A 15804-nucleotide genomic window follows, 5' to 3' on the forward strand; every position below is an offset into this window, starting at 1 on the left:
ATATATTGGAGCACAGCCATGAATCGGATCATCTCTGGCTGTTTTAGTTCTGCAAGGGCAAAGTCAAGTAGAAACTATGCGAAGTCAAAAATATTTGCTATCTGGCCCTTTAAAGAAAAACCTTGCCAACTCCTGCTATAGGGACCACTTTATAACTGGGAATACTGAGGCACAGAAAGGTCACTTGTTAGCTAACAAGCAGCAGAGCTGGGGGGCAAACTGGGCGGCGGTGGGAATCCAGGGTCTCTGCACTGGGACCGACTGCTTCCCAGAGGGCATCGGCCTGGTAGGGGAGGGAACCTGTGAGAACCTGCGAGAAGCTGCACTGGGGGCGGGGGGATGGGGACCATGGCAGGGTTCCATATACAGGAGGGGTGTGACTTGACTCAGGCGCTCAGAGGGTCCCTCCGGCTGACGGTTGAGAGTAGCTTGATGGGGGTGCAGGTGACTGCAGGGAGAACAGTGGTCCAGGCGAGAGATGCTGGTGCCCTGCACCAGGGCGGGTTTCCCTCTGGGCCTTGTTTCTTCTCATCTGCTGGGTCTTGCCTGTGAACTCCTCCCTGGTTCCTCTTTCTCTGGTTTCCCCTCTTCCTCCCAGGTTTCAAATCCTCCATCTCTCCCCTGCCCTTCCCAGGTCCCCGGCCCTGGGCTGCTCCCTTGCCCACAAGTGCCCTGGGGGAGGGCTGTGTGAGTATGGGGCCCCGGGGTCCTCCCAGCCCAGCCCAGCCCAGCCCAGCCCAGCCGAGGGTAGCAACACGGCTACTCCTTCCGCCACAGGTCTGGGAGCCAGAGAGGGTGGAGTGGGGTGGGAGCAGGTGTTCACCCTGCAAGGACATGGAGCCATTGCCACTGGCCTCCTGTGTGGAAATATTTGAAAAGGTAGTGACTCACTGCAGCCCTGTGAGGATGTGGCACATGTGTGCACATATTCACACATACAGGGGTTGAAATATGGATGGTGTCCCACAGCCACGCAAACACATTGACCTCTCAGAGCCACAATGAACACACTGAAACTCCTGCAGGACACCTGGCAGCAGGCACAGCCACCGAGTGCCACCCCATTACATCCACACAGCCCAGTCTGGAGCCGCAGTGGGACCCTACACAAGCAAAGACTTCAATGGGGACATAGCAAAACACACCCACACAAATACATCCTGTAGCGTCATGCTCACAACCATCAAACACCACAGACTGAGAGTGCCACACAGACACACACCTCACAGCATAAGGAAATGAAACAGAGGCTCTGGCAGAGACCCATCAGCAGTTACACAAACGTCCCCCATGGATGGCGTCACAGTCACAAACGGGCATATACAATACACACGCACACAACCTGACCTGTCAGTCCCACCACAACAGAGAGATCTGACACGTCACGATCACACGGACTGCCAGGCGGTCGTGCCCACTCCGTGTGACACTTCATGGCCCCACACACTCAGGCCTGGGGAGTCCCACGCGACTTTGCAGACAGCAGCCAACCCGTCATAGCAAGACACACGGTCACACCCTGGGTCCCAGACGGAGCAGTCCCACACACCCAGACACACCTCCGGGGTCGCGGCCCTCACACGCCCAGCTCGTGCCTGGGCCCCAGGACAAGTCCTGGCTGCACGCTAGGATTCACTCACACTCCCGGTGCCTGAGCCCTGGCCACTCCCTCGTGACACACCCCGCCCACCTGCCTGCTGCCTTGAAGGAAATTGAAGGCTCAGCACCTTCTCCCCACGTGGGCACAGCGCCTGCCCTTCCCCTGCTCCCCAGGGTGGCCAGGCCCTGTAGGGATGAGGCAGCTCAGGCCCCCAACCAACCACAGGGGCAGGCCTGGGGTTCGGGGGGCCCTGCTCCCCGCCCCCGCCTCTGGGCAGGCCGGGAAGTCGTGGGGGGAGCCTGGGTTCCGGCTGGAGCCCCAGCTTCCTATCCAGCCCCCACAGGGCAGGAAGCAGGGCCGGGGGAGGCCAACTCAGGCCTTCCTGCCCCTCCCCCAGACAGGCCTGCGACTGGGGTCAGTGGGTGAGACAGAGGCAGACAGACCCACACACACACCCCAACCCCTTTTTCCCTAAATCTCTAGACATCCTGAGTGTCAGTCTCTTGTGCTTTTAACGTCAATTTGAATGTGTTCAGGACACCTTTGTAAATGTGCCCCCAAGCTTTGTGGTGTGAGTTCTGTGTCTAGCACGGGGGTCTCTTTACACACCAGCTGGGTACCTGGGGGCTGTGCTGGGTATTCCCAGCACGTGTTCCAGTCCGTAGCTGGTGACTGCTGCACTCCTGGTCCGTGCGTCCGCTGCACAAATTGGTGTGCTCTCTAGGCTCTGTGTCCTGACACATGTGACTTGGGAGGTCTGTGTGTACAAGTGGGTCATATGCCTGGGGCATGTTGTGTGTCTGAATTTTTCCTTATTATTTTTGCTCTTCTTTTTTGGGTATGAGTGTGCATCCTTAGTGTAAATTTGACTTGAAATGTGTTTTCTGTGTATGTTTGTGTGTTCGCGAGAAAGGTGTTTCCGGGGGAGGTGTTGTGTGTTTTCTTGTAGGGGCTGTTTTCAGCGTGTGCCGATTCACAGTCCGAGGGCGAGCTGTTTCTGGGTGCACTTTGGGACCAGTGTGTGTGTGGCTGGTGTTGAGCATGTTGTGTCCATGGAGTGTCTCTCCAGCACGCTTGCTGTCATTTTCCTAGTGTGTGTGTGTGAGTGCGCCCATCCCGGGACTGGTGTTCTTAATGTCTGTGAGCAGGTGGCATCTGTATGGTGTCCCTGCACGTGGACCGGTGCCCTCAGTCTGTGAGCTGCCGTGGGCTTCTATTTCGCATTGCCCTCAAGGGCATTTCAAGTTCTCAGTGGGGGGTGTGTGTACATGTTCATGAGCATTTTGTACTGGTGTTTTTAGGGGACGGGGGCATTGTGAGTCCTCAGTGAAGCCACTGGCATCCTGGGCAACATGCCTGGTGGCCTCGGTGCTGAGTGGAGGCTGCTTCTGTGGCCTGTCCCCTCGCTGACTGGTGCCACGCTGGCTCGGGGCTGGCTGTGGCGGGCAGGGCAGGGCAGGGGCTGCGGTGGGCACTGGACCCACGCCCAGCCCTTGGTATAAATATCCTGGGCTGCCGGCGGCGGTGTTTACTCTGTCCCAGTCTGGGGGTGGCGGCAGCCCGGCAGGTCCTGGGGGCCAGTTTGGGGGGTGGTGACCAGGCCACAGCACAGACACTTCCTTCTGCCCAGACAGGCTGCAACCTCACTGCCCCTTCCTGTCCCCTTTCTGGCTGGGGGCCACCTCTGATTCTGGGCTCCCAGGGGCCACCAGTGAACCCCTAACCTGGACATCCCCTCTGGGCTTCCCAGGGTTCGGGAGCCAGAGAAGCGGAACAGAGACAGAGATGGGGCGAGGGGGTTGGGCTGAGAGACAGCAGGGAGAGGAACAGGAAACAATGAGGGTGAAGAGGAGCAGGAGGGACAGTGAGGGGAGGCCCCGATAGAAAGGCGGGGGAAATGGGGTCATTAGACAGTGACAGGAGCTCACGTCCAAGAAGCAGGGAATGACGAGGGAGAGAGAGGAGACAGGGCCCAGGAAGAACGAGGAGGAACAGGAGGGACTGAAGGGAGGCAGTGTCAGCCAGAGGGGTACAGAGACAATGGAAGGGTGAGAGTGGGGAGCAGAGGAAGAAGTGGACAAAGGACAGAGCAGTCAGGCAGTGGAGGAGAGGTGGGGAGTCGTCCGCGTCAGCTTTGGCACGACCCACAGAGGTGTCAGACGTGGGGGGTGAGGGGTGGGGGCAGCGGCCAGCAGGGCCCAGGAGGACAGACAGGAGACTGGGGGCGGGGGCCGGATGTGCAAGGAGGGGCTCTCCCGCCGCAGGGCCCTCCATCCCTGACTCAGCCTCTCCACCCACCCCAACCCCAGAACTGGGAGCGAGGGACAGGCCAGTCGGACACCTCCAGGTCTCAGCTGCTCTTAGGCTGTGACCTGGGGGATGTGTCTCTCCCTGTCCCTTTTGACCAGCTCCACCTCTGTCTCAGCTAGACACTCCCGCCTCACCATCTGACTCACCCTAATTCTTACTCAACCACGGTCCCTCATCACTTAAGAAACAAAACATATTTATGTATGGCAAAGTATATCACGAATTTAATGATCGAATGATAAGATGGTGAAAAATGTGCATGGATGCCTGTAATACAAGCATGCCCACAACCTGAGTGCCCCGAGCACAAGTCCCAGGAGACAAAGGCCTCTCCCGTAAGTCTACCTGGCTGTTGTCTCGGGCCTCCTCTGGGAGGTGGGCCATCAACACTGATAGCATGCAGCCCGCAGGACCCTGGGATGTCTGTGATTCAAGTACCAACTTCTCCATCAGGAGGATTCAGTCACGTCTGTGTGCTGACAGGAGGGCCCCCACTGCATCACCAGCAGCTAACTCTTCTCCCACCTTCCCACCTGAGGATGTCTGTCACCTGTCCGCTCTGAGAGGCCTGACAGCTGGCAGGCAGGCTAGTAGAAGGCTCTCTAGGATTTGCGGTTCTAGCCCTGCATTTCCATCTCTGATGGCCACCCTCCTTCCTGGGCCTCCCCGGCGCGCTCCACGAGCTGAATCCCTGGTGAAGGATGCCTGGAGGACTCGATGTGGCCTCAGGCACCTTGCTTGAGCTTGGCACAAAATAAAAGTGCTCATAAACCACAACCTGCCTTTTTTTTAAGTCTCACTGAACAGCTCGAATGTCCCCTGGCCCCATCCAGCTTTCACTTTCTGTGTCTGGCTCTAATCCTGGTTGACCCGGAGGGCAGAGCTGAGACCCAGGGGTTAAGAGCATGGCCCCAGGAGGCCCTGGGGTCTCTGCTCAGTCTGGACCATGTGCCCAGAGGCAGCCTGGAGGGCCCTTCAGGCTTGGCTGTGGAAGGACGCCCCCGCCCCTGCGCTCAGGACTGAGACGTGCCCCACCTCCCTGACCCTTTTCCATGTGTGTCTACTAGGGGAGCGTGAGCTGGGTGTGGGGGCATGGGAAGGCGGGACGCCTGGGTTCCCACAGGCCGGTGGCTGAGTCACCAGGCGGCCATCTGGCTCTCATTAGCCTGGGGAGGCAGGGGGCTCCGTGGGGCGGGCCCTGTGGCTGGCCGGGGGCAGAGACGAGGGGCAGCCTGTGTGTGTGGGATGACTCAGGACCCATGATAACAGCCTGTGAGTATTTGGGGAGTGTAAACAGGGGAGGTGAAGGAAGTGAACGAAGGGAAAATTGTGGCTGGGCAGAGGGGGGCCGTGGGCTGGGAGAGGAGAGCTCCCCTCCCCTCCCCACACACCCTAGCTGGCGGCCCATGGTACCCAGTGCTGTACCTGCTCTCCCCTCCCAGGCCAGGGTCCCGATGGGGAGGTGGCATCTGTGGCCACCTCTGGTCTCCCCCAACCTGCAGTGAGGTCCCGCTCAGCAGGCACAGTGGGGGCGACACTGAGACCCAGAGAGATAAAGGCTGAGACACAGAGACAGCCTGAGGCCGAGGTCACAGTGGACTGGCAGGAAGAACCACAGGCCCACAAGGCTGAAAGACAGAAGGGAGCAGAACGGAGGCAAGGAGAGCTCTGCACAAACAGGACAGGTCAATGGCAGAGGCAGAGGCCGGGAGGGGGGAGAGGGCGAGCTGCTCTGGGGCCCAAGGGTCAGCCCGACCCCAAGTTGGGTACTGGTGTCAACCTGGCCAGCTCTAGCTACAAAGGGCCCTGCTGGCCTTGATCAAGGGGAGGACCTTCACCCTGTAGTGGGGACAGAGGCCAAAGCACAGAGAGGGGGAGGAACAGAGAGGTGGTGAGGAAAAAAGGATGAGGTGGAGAGGAGACACAGAAAGCAGGAGACAGAAAGGCGGGGAAAAAGTGACCAAAAGACAGAGAAAGAAACCCAGGGAGACAGCAATGGAGACAGGGAAGCAAGGCTGGATGCGGGGGAAGGAAGAGAACTGCAGACACCGGGGAGGGGCAGCCTCAGATGGGACCAGACCCCGTGAGGCTGGTGGTGGGGACCGCTGCACAGGGGGCCCTGGAGAAAGTCTCTGAGCCAGCCTCCCCCAGCTGCCTTGTTTGGGTCGGGGCAGGGAGGGTGGTGGGACCATCAGTCTCCATCTGGCTCTGGGCTGGGCGCATCCTCAGGCTCCTCCTCATCGAAGTACCTCTCCTCCTCATCCCGGGCCACGATGTCCAGGTTGTCGAAGTCAGGGTTATTGTCCACCGTGCTGCAGAGGGAGGGAGCTGTCAGGGGCTTGCTCCGCCTGGGCCTGGTCCCCAGCTCAGTTCCTCAACCTCTGAGAAGCTGGGGCCGTGGCTCAGGCCCCCTTAAGTCGAAGGCCACATGCTGGCAGCTCTAAGTCCCAGGTAACACTTGGAGGGGGTCTGTCAGGGCTTCAAACAAAAAACATTTCCCAAATCAGGGATTTTACATAAAAACTTCTGGTTTCTCTTGAAAAGCTGGCAGATGTGAAGCGGTGACACAGGTTCTCACCCAGGAAGGTTTGGCCCCCCGAGGACATTTGCTTGTCCCAACTGGGGGGCTGCTACTGGCACCTAGTGGGTGGAGACCAGGGGTACTACTCAGTACCCTAGTGCACACAGGACAGCCCCCACCCCCCGAATTTCACAGCCCTAAGATCAACAGCGCTGAGGCCCAGAAATCGCCCTAAGGTGACAAGTGACCCTGAACCCCCCCCCGCCCCAGCTCTCACCAAGCTCGCTTCCACGCAGGACGCCCTGTCCCCTCCGACGGGACCTCCTGCTCCCTCTGCTTCCCCCGCTGCCAGAACCCTCTTCCCCCAGGTATGTCACTGACGCCTCGCTTCCCCGTGGGCCTCTGCTCAGGGGGCCTCCCCTGCCCACCCTGTCACCTGCCCTCCTTTTCTCTTCACGACCCATCATCACTAAACACTATGCGCTTGTTTTCCTCACTCTAGGGGGACCCCCTTCAGGACAGGCAGCCCCCTCATCAGTTTTGTTCCTTGTTTTATCCCCAGAGCCTGGACACAGCAGGCATGATGAGGGACCACTCGGCGCCGCTGGCCAGCCGTGTCCTCTGCAGAGGCAGCAGGCTTCGGTCCCCACCATTCCCTGGTCCTCGCAGACAGGCCCGGTGTCCTCGCTGAGGGCTCCCTCGGCCCAGGCGCTCTGCTCACTGCTCTGAGGGCACTCGGCCTACAAGGTTGGCCCCAGCTGGAAGTGGATCGGCCAGGCTGAGTCCAGATCGAGCCAGTGATGTTTTGTCACTGGTGCTGCTCGGGGCAGTGGCAGTCACGACCCCAGGCTGCTGCTGTACCCCCCGAGGCCTGCTCGTTCACATGGCATCAGAGCTGGGTTTGAAACCAGGGCCTTTGCTGCCCCACCAGCGTTCAGCACCACAGGTGAAAGCCCTCCTCAGCTGACAAGGCCACTTATTTTTTATTTTGCTATTTCACCTGTGTCCTTCTCCCTGAAGGCAAAATCCCTTTCAAAGCAGGCGGCCCGTGAGCTTCGCCCTGGCGCTGTACTGGGGAAGTCACCCACCAGCACTGCGGGGGTGGCTGCCACAGGCCCTTCCCTGCCACACATTAGCTCGGCCGGGGCTAATTCCCTGCAGCATAAGGTCTGGGGTCCTGGGGACACCTGTGAGGCCTAGGGAGAGCGGCATCTTGCCAGGCCACCCACTTGCCCAAGGGGAAGTGTTTCAACGTTGTGTCCGTATTGAGCTGCACATCAGCCCTGCTCATTCCCTCCTTACACTTGGGGAGAGGACTGAGGCTCTCAGATGGACACACTAGTCCAAGTCACCCACTGATCTTCGGCTGATCCGAAACCCTGAGGCTATCTGACCTGGAACTGTTCTGGGGCCTTCCAGCACCATGATGGGAGGCCCTCTATGGAGGGGCCTGGGGCCTGGCATGTGGCTCAGGACTGTGAAGTGCCGGTTTGGGGGGACAGGGAGGCAGGGGCAGAGGAGCACCTGTAGTCAAAGTCCCCGTCCTTGCCGTCCAGGAAGCGCTGGTGCATCCGGCTGGTGAACTCTTCCCGCAAGATCAGCCTCTCTTCTGAGTCAGGGACCCAGGCCTCTGAGTCTTTGCCAGGGCTCTGGTCTGCAGAGGGAGACACCCACATTGGGGGTGTTTGAAGTATATGCACTCAGGTAGGTGCTGGACACAGTCCAGAGACAGCTGCTTCCTTGGTGCTGGGTGGCACTGGGAACACAGCAATGACCAAAAAGGCTCCAATCCCTGCCTTCCCGGAGCACACGCCAAACACATGACAATCCGTGCTCTGGGGGCTGCAGAGTAGGGCCAGGACTGGACACCTGAAAGGTGGTGAAGGGAAGGCACTCCTGGCACAGGGGAAGACAGGAGCAAAGGCCTGGAAGCAAGGGATCACTGGGTGCTTCTGAGGAGTGGGGAAGGGCAAGAGCACAGAGGGCACCTGGGTCAGGCAGGGGAGGGACTCGCTGTCTGCTCTTGCAGGTGGGGCCCAGCCTGGTGCCATGAGTGGGGAAGTTGTGCAGGCCCAGGACTGTTGAGTTCAGATACTGAGGCCTCCCCGCTGCTGGCTCTCACCTTCCTTGTCACTGTCCTCCACCTCTTCCTCCTCCTCCAGGCAAGCCTCCTCCTCCTCCTGCTGCTGGAGCAACCGTTGCTGCAGCTCCCGCTCCTGGTAGGACTGGAGCAGCAGGTCGGAGAGCGGGCAGGTGGGTGTGCCATGGGAGCCAGGCTTGGGGGGCTGGTGGGCCGGGGCACGGGCGCTGAGCTCCTCCTGGGTGAGGTACTGCCCGATGTACTGCTCGTACAGCAGCGGGGCCCGGAACCGCATCTGCTCATCACTGAAGTACTCGCCCCCTGCGCAGAGGAGACAGGGTGGGCATGGGCTCAGGAGTGTGTGCACGAGGCCAGGGGCTGAGTGTAGGGCGCCGGTGTCCACTGTCCGTGTGATCACACTGGTAGGATGAGAACACATACGTGCGAGTGCACACATTCAGATACGCAGGAAGATATGCAGATGCCTGAGGCTGTGTGGCCACTAGCACTCATGCATGCATCTGAGGATGTGTACTCACGTGTCCACGCATCTCTGTGCACAGCCAGACCCACATCCATCCTGGCTCCTGAGGCCCTGGTGGTCTGGGGCCTGTGGACAAGCTCTTGCCTGTACCCTCCCATGAGCATCAGCACACTGCCACAGGTACCTGCAGTCAGCGTGCAGGATGTTGCAGGCAGGTGTACGCACAGTCTATAGGCTGTGTGTGCATGTTTCCTGAGCCCCATTCTGGCTGTTGGTGCACACACCTGGAGACCCCTGCAACTGCTGGGCACGTAAGTGCACATCTGCGTAGAGCTGCCATGTGTGCACGGGATCAGGTAGGGCAGGGCCTCTGCCCAGGTGTGGTGCTCCTGCTGGTCTTCTAGACCCCGGATCACACCTCTCCCTAGTGCTCCCCTCTGCAGCTAACCCCCAGGTGGGCCTGGGATCGTCACCACCCCAAACCCGGGTGCTCTGCATCTCTCCTGGCTGCCTAGTCCTGCAGGGGCAGCTCTGTCCCTTAGATAACAGTTTAACTGACCCAGGACTCTCCCACCTACTGGTTGTAGCCCTGCCTTCGAAGCCCAGGGTGGGGATCTGCCAAAATCTTGGCTTCAGGTGTGACTGCCCCTGTCCTGCTTTCCGTCTTTCCTTCTCTTACCCCTGGCTTTGGTGTTTCCCACCAGATTCTGTTTCTCTCCCTCCTTTTCCCTGGCCCTGACTGCTTCCCCCTCTTTCCGGGTCTGTTTCTCCCTCTCCTTCTCTGACCTCAGGTTCTGCCACCCAACTCCCCCTTACTCATTCTCTCTCCTGCTTTCATTTTGTTCCTCATCTGTCGCTGTGCCCCATTCCTTCCATTTCCCTCAGCCTGTGCTGCCTCCCTCGCTAGAAACTACGCACTCTCTGCTTCATTTGCTCTCATCTTTTACCTTTAGTTCTCGTGTCTTTGGTCCCAGAAACTCTTGTCATGTAGTGGTCAAATGTACTGTTTTCCTTCATGCTTTTCACACGTGTGCATTGTTCGAGAGGGCCTTTGTGGCCCCAGGGTCATAAACACACTCCCCTGGGTTTCCAGCAATGCCTTTGTGTCCAGTGTGAGGGAGGGATCTAAGCGTCCTTGAGAGGTAGCCAGTTACCACAGTGCTAGGTACTGTGTCCTCGGCCCAGGGATGTGAAAAGGAATTTCTGTCATTTCCTCTCTTCCCCGGGATCCCTATTTGTCTAGTCTGCCTACCTCATCCCATCACTTCACATTTTTATCAGTCTCTCCCTGTGTCCCAGCCTCAACATGTACCTCCCAGGATCTCTGTCTGGGTTTCTGCTCTTGCATCCTTCTTATTTGCTCTGCCTCAGTTTCCCTTCCCATCCAGCCCACCTGCCCTCACACCTTGGATGAGCTCACGTAGGGCAGCGTAGCGCCGGTTACGCAGGCGGGTGCGCAGCGTGCGGGGTCGGGCCGTGCCCTGCCGGGCCACCTCGGCACAATAGAAGTCTGCACGATGGTCACCGCGCAAATGGTCAAAGCAGGTCAGGTGTTCCTCGCGGAGGCCCGTGCGGAAACGCTCCAGGAACACCAGCGGCTTCTCGTGGTACAGCTGGCCCAAGATGGCCACCTTCTCCTGCTCAGTCAGGTCGGGTTCTCCCTGCTGCTGGCTGCATACGGGCAGGCGGCTGGCAGCCACGGCACGCAGCATAGCACTCACTGCTGTGTTCTCAGCCCCAGGGGGGTCATCGTCCAGGGCCCTTGGCACTCCCTCCACTGCCTTCTCCTTGTCCAGGGGTCTGGATGGAGCTGGCATCCAGCTCAGCTCTCCCCAGTGCCCAGGACTGGGCCCCGTGCAGCCTGTGGGGAAAGGGGAGATTTCTTAAACCAGGGATGGGAGTGGGGGAAGAGGGAGTGGGTGCTCAGTCCCTCACTCAGTTCATGTTTATTGAGCACCTACTATAATCTGGGCACTGTGTTAGGCCCTCAGTAAACAAGAAGTTCACATTTTAGTGGGAGACACAGAAAATTAAAAACATAATTACTAAAAACATATTGCGTGTTAGAGAACAGTGTGTCTGGTGGTTCTAGGAGCTATGCAAAAAATACAGACAGAAGGAGGGGGGAATGGGGAGAGAGGCTGCAATTTTGAGAGAGAAAGCTTGCCAAAAAAGTGGCATTTCAGCAGAGATGTGAGGTGGTGAGGGACTAAGCCATGAGATTTCTGGGGCATGAGAGTCCAGGCAGTGGGAATAGCCAGTGCAAAGGCCCTGAGGCAGGAGTGCGTTTGATGTGGTTGCTTGGTCCTGCACCACCTCAATTCATTGATTCACTCAATTCTTTGCCTTTTCTGTTGTTCAGGAATACATTTCACTAACCTGTTCACTCACTCATTTATTTGTTCTCTCCTACTCCTTTACAATTCATCCAACAGCTCTTCAGGAACTCGATCTATTTAAGGCCCTGAGCTGGGTAATGCCGAGCAGTCCCAGGAGGAATCCAATCCCGATCCTGCCCTCGGGAAGCACCCAGCTGATGGGGGAAACAGGCAAGCTCAAAGACAGTGCAGGCACTGGAAAGAGGAAAGCTGAGCACTAGGCAAACCTTGGTGAAAGCTGCTTCTTGAAAGTGGTGGGAACAGGAGCTAGGCTGCAGCAAGCAGGAGCTAAGTGAAGACTAAAAGCATAGACAACTCCTTTAGGTAGCTTGGCTGGCATGGGGAAGAGCAAGGCGATGAGGGTTACAGGTACATGGGTTTCAGGGAGGGTTTTACTCACTGGGAAGAGAAGAGTGAGCTGGACCGGGCAAGGGCCTGTGGAGAAGGGGACAGGATGGGTGGTGGTCAGAAAGATGCCTGTGAGGCCAAGAAGATAAGCCCTGGGGCTGAAGGACTGGGAGGTGAGGGAGACATCCAGTTAAGATTGGGGTCTCTGGATCCTGGACTAGTCAAGCTGTGCCTGAGACAGATATATGGATGAGGAGCAGGTTTGAGAGAAGATGCTGAGGCCAGGTTTGGACACGGACTGTATCATGGGACCAGGGGACACCCAAGGGGAGGCCTCTAGGAGGCTGTTGGTACATGGGACTACAGACTTCTCAGGTGAGAAGCACTGGGCTAGCGACAGAGTTGTGAGAGTTATAAAACCAATACAACAATTAAAGCTGAAGGAAATAAGAATGGAGAGGGAGGGAGCGTGTGTGAGGGATGAGAAAAGGGGCTAGGAAAGAGCCCTGACTCGATGGGGAGACAATATGCCTGTGAAAAGCTAAAAGATAGTCATGTCTTAGTTCTTCGAACCTGTGAATGTAACCTTACATAGCCAATAACAACAACAAAAGGGTCTTTACAAGTGTGATTAAGGTAAGCATCCTGAGATAGGGAGATTATTTTGCACCATCCAGGTGGGTCCTAAATGCCATCACAAATGCCCCATAGGAGAGGGCCCAAGATTTGACCCAATGTGAAGATAGATGGAAGCAGAGATTGGAGTGATGTGGCCACAATCCAAGGAATGCCAGGAGCTGCCAGAAAGTGGAAGAGGCAAGAAATGGGTTCTGCCCTCTATGGTCTTGCTGACACCTAGGTATCAGCCCAGTGATACTGATTTCAGACTTACAGCCTCCAAAACTGCAAGAGAATAAATTTCTGTTGTTTTAATCACCTAGTTTGTCATAATTTACTACAAGAGCCATAACAAACTAATGGAGGTTGAGCTTCATAAGAAAAAAATTGGAAAGAGGAGTGTCAGAAAAACTAAGGGAAAACATTAAAGTTTCCAGTGCATGTGCCCTGGCTAATGTGGCTCAGTGGCCTGAGTGCTGGCCTGTGAACCAAAAGGTCACCAGTTGGATTTCTGGTCAGGGCACATGCCTGGGTCGCAGGTGTGCAAGGGGCAACTGATTGATGTATCTCTGGCACATTGATGTTTTTCTCCCTCTTTCTTCCTCCCTTCCCCTCTCTCTAAAGATAAATAAAATCTTTAAATAAACAAACAAAAAATATTAAAGAAGGATGAAAGGGTCAGCTGAATTGAATTCTCCATGTCTTCTAATAAGAAAAAAACTGAATGGAGTGACACAGGGACACCACTAGGCACCCTAACCAGGGCAGTTTCAGAAGGTAAGAGCCAGACTGCAGTGAGTGGGAGGTGAGGAAATGGAAGCAAGTACGGATGACTCTTTGGAAAAGATAGATGGTTTCTGGAAGGGAGCATGGGATCAAGGGATAGATTTTTCTTTTTAGGTTAAAAGATTTTTCTTAATTATGTAAAATTTCAAACATGCACAAAAATAGAGAGCACAACTCTTCATCCTATCATTCAGCTTCAACAATGACCAATTTTTGGCCAGTCATGTTTCAGCCTGCCAATCACAGTTTACATGAGATTATTCTATGAGATTATTCCAGCAGGATGGAATTTTAAAATGAGTGAAACAAAAGCATTTTAGACACACATGGGAAGACATTAGGTGAAATAAGGGACTAAAAATGCAAAGGAGAGAGAATGGGAGAGCATCGAAATAGATTAAGGACCCTGACGTGGCAGATGGGACTGTGAACTTTGGGGGACGAGGAAGTGGAATGAAATGGGGACGCCATTAGTCTGGGACAAGTAGCGTTTGCATGGGTCAGAAGGGTTAGTCTGGGGAAAGGGAAGGGTCAGTTTGACAAATCTAAGGTTACTTGAGAAGCAGGGCTGGCTGAGACAATGGTAGAGTAAACCCGAGTCGAGAGAGAGGTTTACGTTAATCCGAGAAATAGCCTGGAAAGGACTGGGGTTTAGACTGGGACACTGAAAAGCCTGGTCGGGAACGTGGAACAGGTTAATTTCGGGGAAGGGGATGGAGTAAAGGAGATAAGCCCGCAACGAGAGGGTTAATCTGGACAAAGTGGTGAAAAAGGTAAGCCGGAGGGCAGGTGTACCCCTATAAAGAGTCCTCCTTCGCGCTCTGGGAATTATTTCTCAAAAGCACCGCAACCCCACCCTCCTGCCACCTCCGAGTCGCCTGGACCTCACCTTCATCGGGTTCCCTAGTCGCCGCCGCAGTCGCCGCAGTCGCCGCAGTCGCCACAGCCTCCATCCTGATTTTTTACGCTTATTTAACCGCCGCGGTATTCTCAGCAGACAATAGTCAGTCCTAGGTCATCAGCGGCCACTTCCGGTTGAGCACACTACCGGGTCCGGATGTTCCGCGGCTCCCAGAACCAAAGTTCCGGACCAAAGGCGGACCTTCCCGTGCGCATGCGTGCCTCGTTCCGCAGCCGAGAAGATAAAGGGCGCGCGGTCAGAGAAGCCCTTTCGTTTCGTATCCCCTACCCCCAACCTTCACTCTGCGAAATTGGAGTATCAGGAGGGAGACGAACCATTGCTCAACCTGTTCCCTGCTGGAACTCCAGAGCATGGCACGCTTACTTTTAGGGGGGATGAATTTTTGGTTGAATGAGAAACCCTTCTGGGACTCAAAAGGTTTGTGCTCTAGTTTAGATCCCAGTCTATCCACTTATTTCTTCACCACTTCAAGGAATATTTACTATCTTTTGTCTTTACTCTGTCATCACATCCAGTCCCTGGCTAGCATGAGATAGGTGGTGAGGACCAGGACAACTAGCAGATGTGGAGGAAGAAAACCGTGGCCTTAGAAAACTGATTTCCTTAGGTACGGATTCATAGGTGTGTTACCACAGTAGACCGATATGTTGCCAGTGACTGACTACCTGAGTGTCGGGGCTCTGATGGACCGAAGGGGCTAAGAGAATGACTACCCCATTCTGGGGGGCCAGGGAAGTGTTGTTTTGGGAGGGCAAGATGCCCAAGCTGAGACCTGAAAGGTGAATTAGGACGAGACAGGAAGGTAAGGAACGGTCTCATGTAGGGGGATGGGCCAGGCAAAGACCCAGAGGGGAAGACATGCATGAATAGTTCAGGTTGCTGCAAGGACTTCATGTGGCCTGGGGTAAGAGTTCTAATTGAAGGTCTTGATTGGGATGCACACGATTGAGAACCTCGTGAATCTTTATGCAAAATTCCACAAACATGCAGATTTGGCTCACAACATTTGTATTATTCAAGGGATTTGTGACTCCCCAGAAGGAACCACTGATCTGGACTTTAAAGGGGGAGCAACAAAAAATGAAGCCAGTGAGGTCATCAGGGGCCAAACATGGGGCCCCATAAGCCATATAAAGTAGCTCGAGCTCCTCTATACCCTGCAGGGAAGGGGCAGAGGGCTATCAGGGTAAGAGATTTGTGGCAAGGGAGGTCTGTGAGGAGGCTGGTGCAGTAATGCAGACACTTGGCAGGAGCAGTTTGCATTCCCAGAGTGTTGGCTGCACAGGTTAGGTGGGGGACTGCATTCAGATGTCACCAGGCAGCCAGCAGAGGGGGCGGTTGCCCAACACATGGACCAGAGCCGGTAAAGGGACTTCCCAGACTGGAAGCGCTCCCTGAGCAGGGAGAGGCGGCACTTACTCGAGTGTTCTTTAGTCCTGCTAGCCACCCATCTTGGCTTCTTACCTTCAGATAGCCCACCTTAACCTTGAAAACAAGTCAGCCTTTCTTTTTTTTTTTTTGGTTTGGTGACCTGTGTCCCTTTCACAAGGCTGAGATACTTGTGGGGAATGATGGGGCTGAACTGGCCACTCCTGTGCCTCCAGGACTGTCCCCTCACAAGGGGCCAGGAACACACGATGTCCAGAAGGAATGAAGAAACGACTCAAGTAGCTGGAGGACAGAACGTGGGAATGCGATCAGAATGTCCTTTACCCTGGCTTACTCCCTATTTTAAAATATTTTCCCTTCTTGCTCCA

General features: G+C 55.9%; 1 protein-coding gene across 1 annotated transcript; it reads right to left on the minus strand.

Annotated features, from left to right (window-relative positions):
* Positions 1-4004: 4004 nt before the first annotated feature.
* CCDC97 (coiled-coil domain containing 97) lies at positions 4005-14158 on the minus strand. The gene is made up of 5 exons (XM_054580737.1): positions 14015-14158; positions 10401-10856; positions 8554-8832; positions 7956-8085; positions 4005-6222 (listed from the first exon to the last, which is right to left on the minus strand). The coding sequence occupies exons 1-5, from the start codon at positions 14076-14078 to the stop codon at positions 6102-6104; spliced, it is 1050 nt and encodes a 349-aa protein (XP_054436712.1). The 5' UTR covers positions 14079-14158; the 3' UTR covers positions 4005-6101.
* Between the last annotated feature and the right edge of the window lie 1646 nt (positions 14159-15804).

The sequence above is a fragment of the Pteronotus mesoamericanus genome, unplaced genomic scaffold, assembly GCF_021234165.1.
Source record: "Pteronotus mesoamericanus isolate MK-2021 breed Mesoamerican mustached bat unplaced genomic scaffold, CSHL_Meso_final contig_639, whole genome shotgun sequence".
Classification (NCBI taxonomy): domain Eukaryota; kingdom Metazoa; phylum Chordata; class Mammalia; order Chiroptera; family Mormoopidae; genus Pteronotus; species Pteronotus mesoamericanus.

What these genes read in the sequence shown, in the direction of transcription:
- CCDC97 (XM_054580737.1), bottom strand. Translation starts at nt 14,078, where the DNA reads ATGGAGGCTGTGGCGACTGCGGCGACTGCGGCGACTGCGGCGGCGACT. An exon ending in GACTAGGGAACCCGATGAAG is followed by an intron (nt 10,857 to 14,014) that starts GTGAGGTCCAGG and finishes CTTTCCCCACAG; the next exon opens with GCTGCACGGGGCCCAGTCCT. An exon ending in CCTACGTGAGCTCATCCAAG is followed by an intron (nt 8,833 to 10,400) that starts GTGTGAGGGCAG and finishes TCCTCTGCGCAG; the next exon opens with GGGGCGAGTACTTCAGTGAT.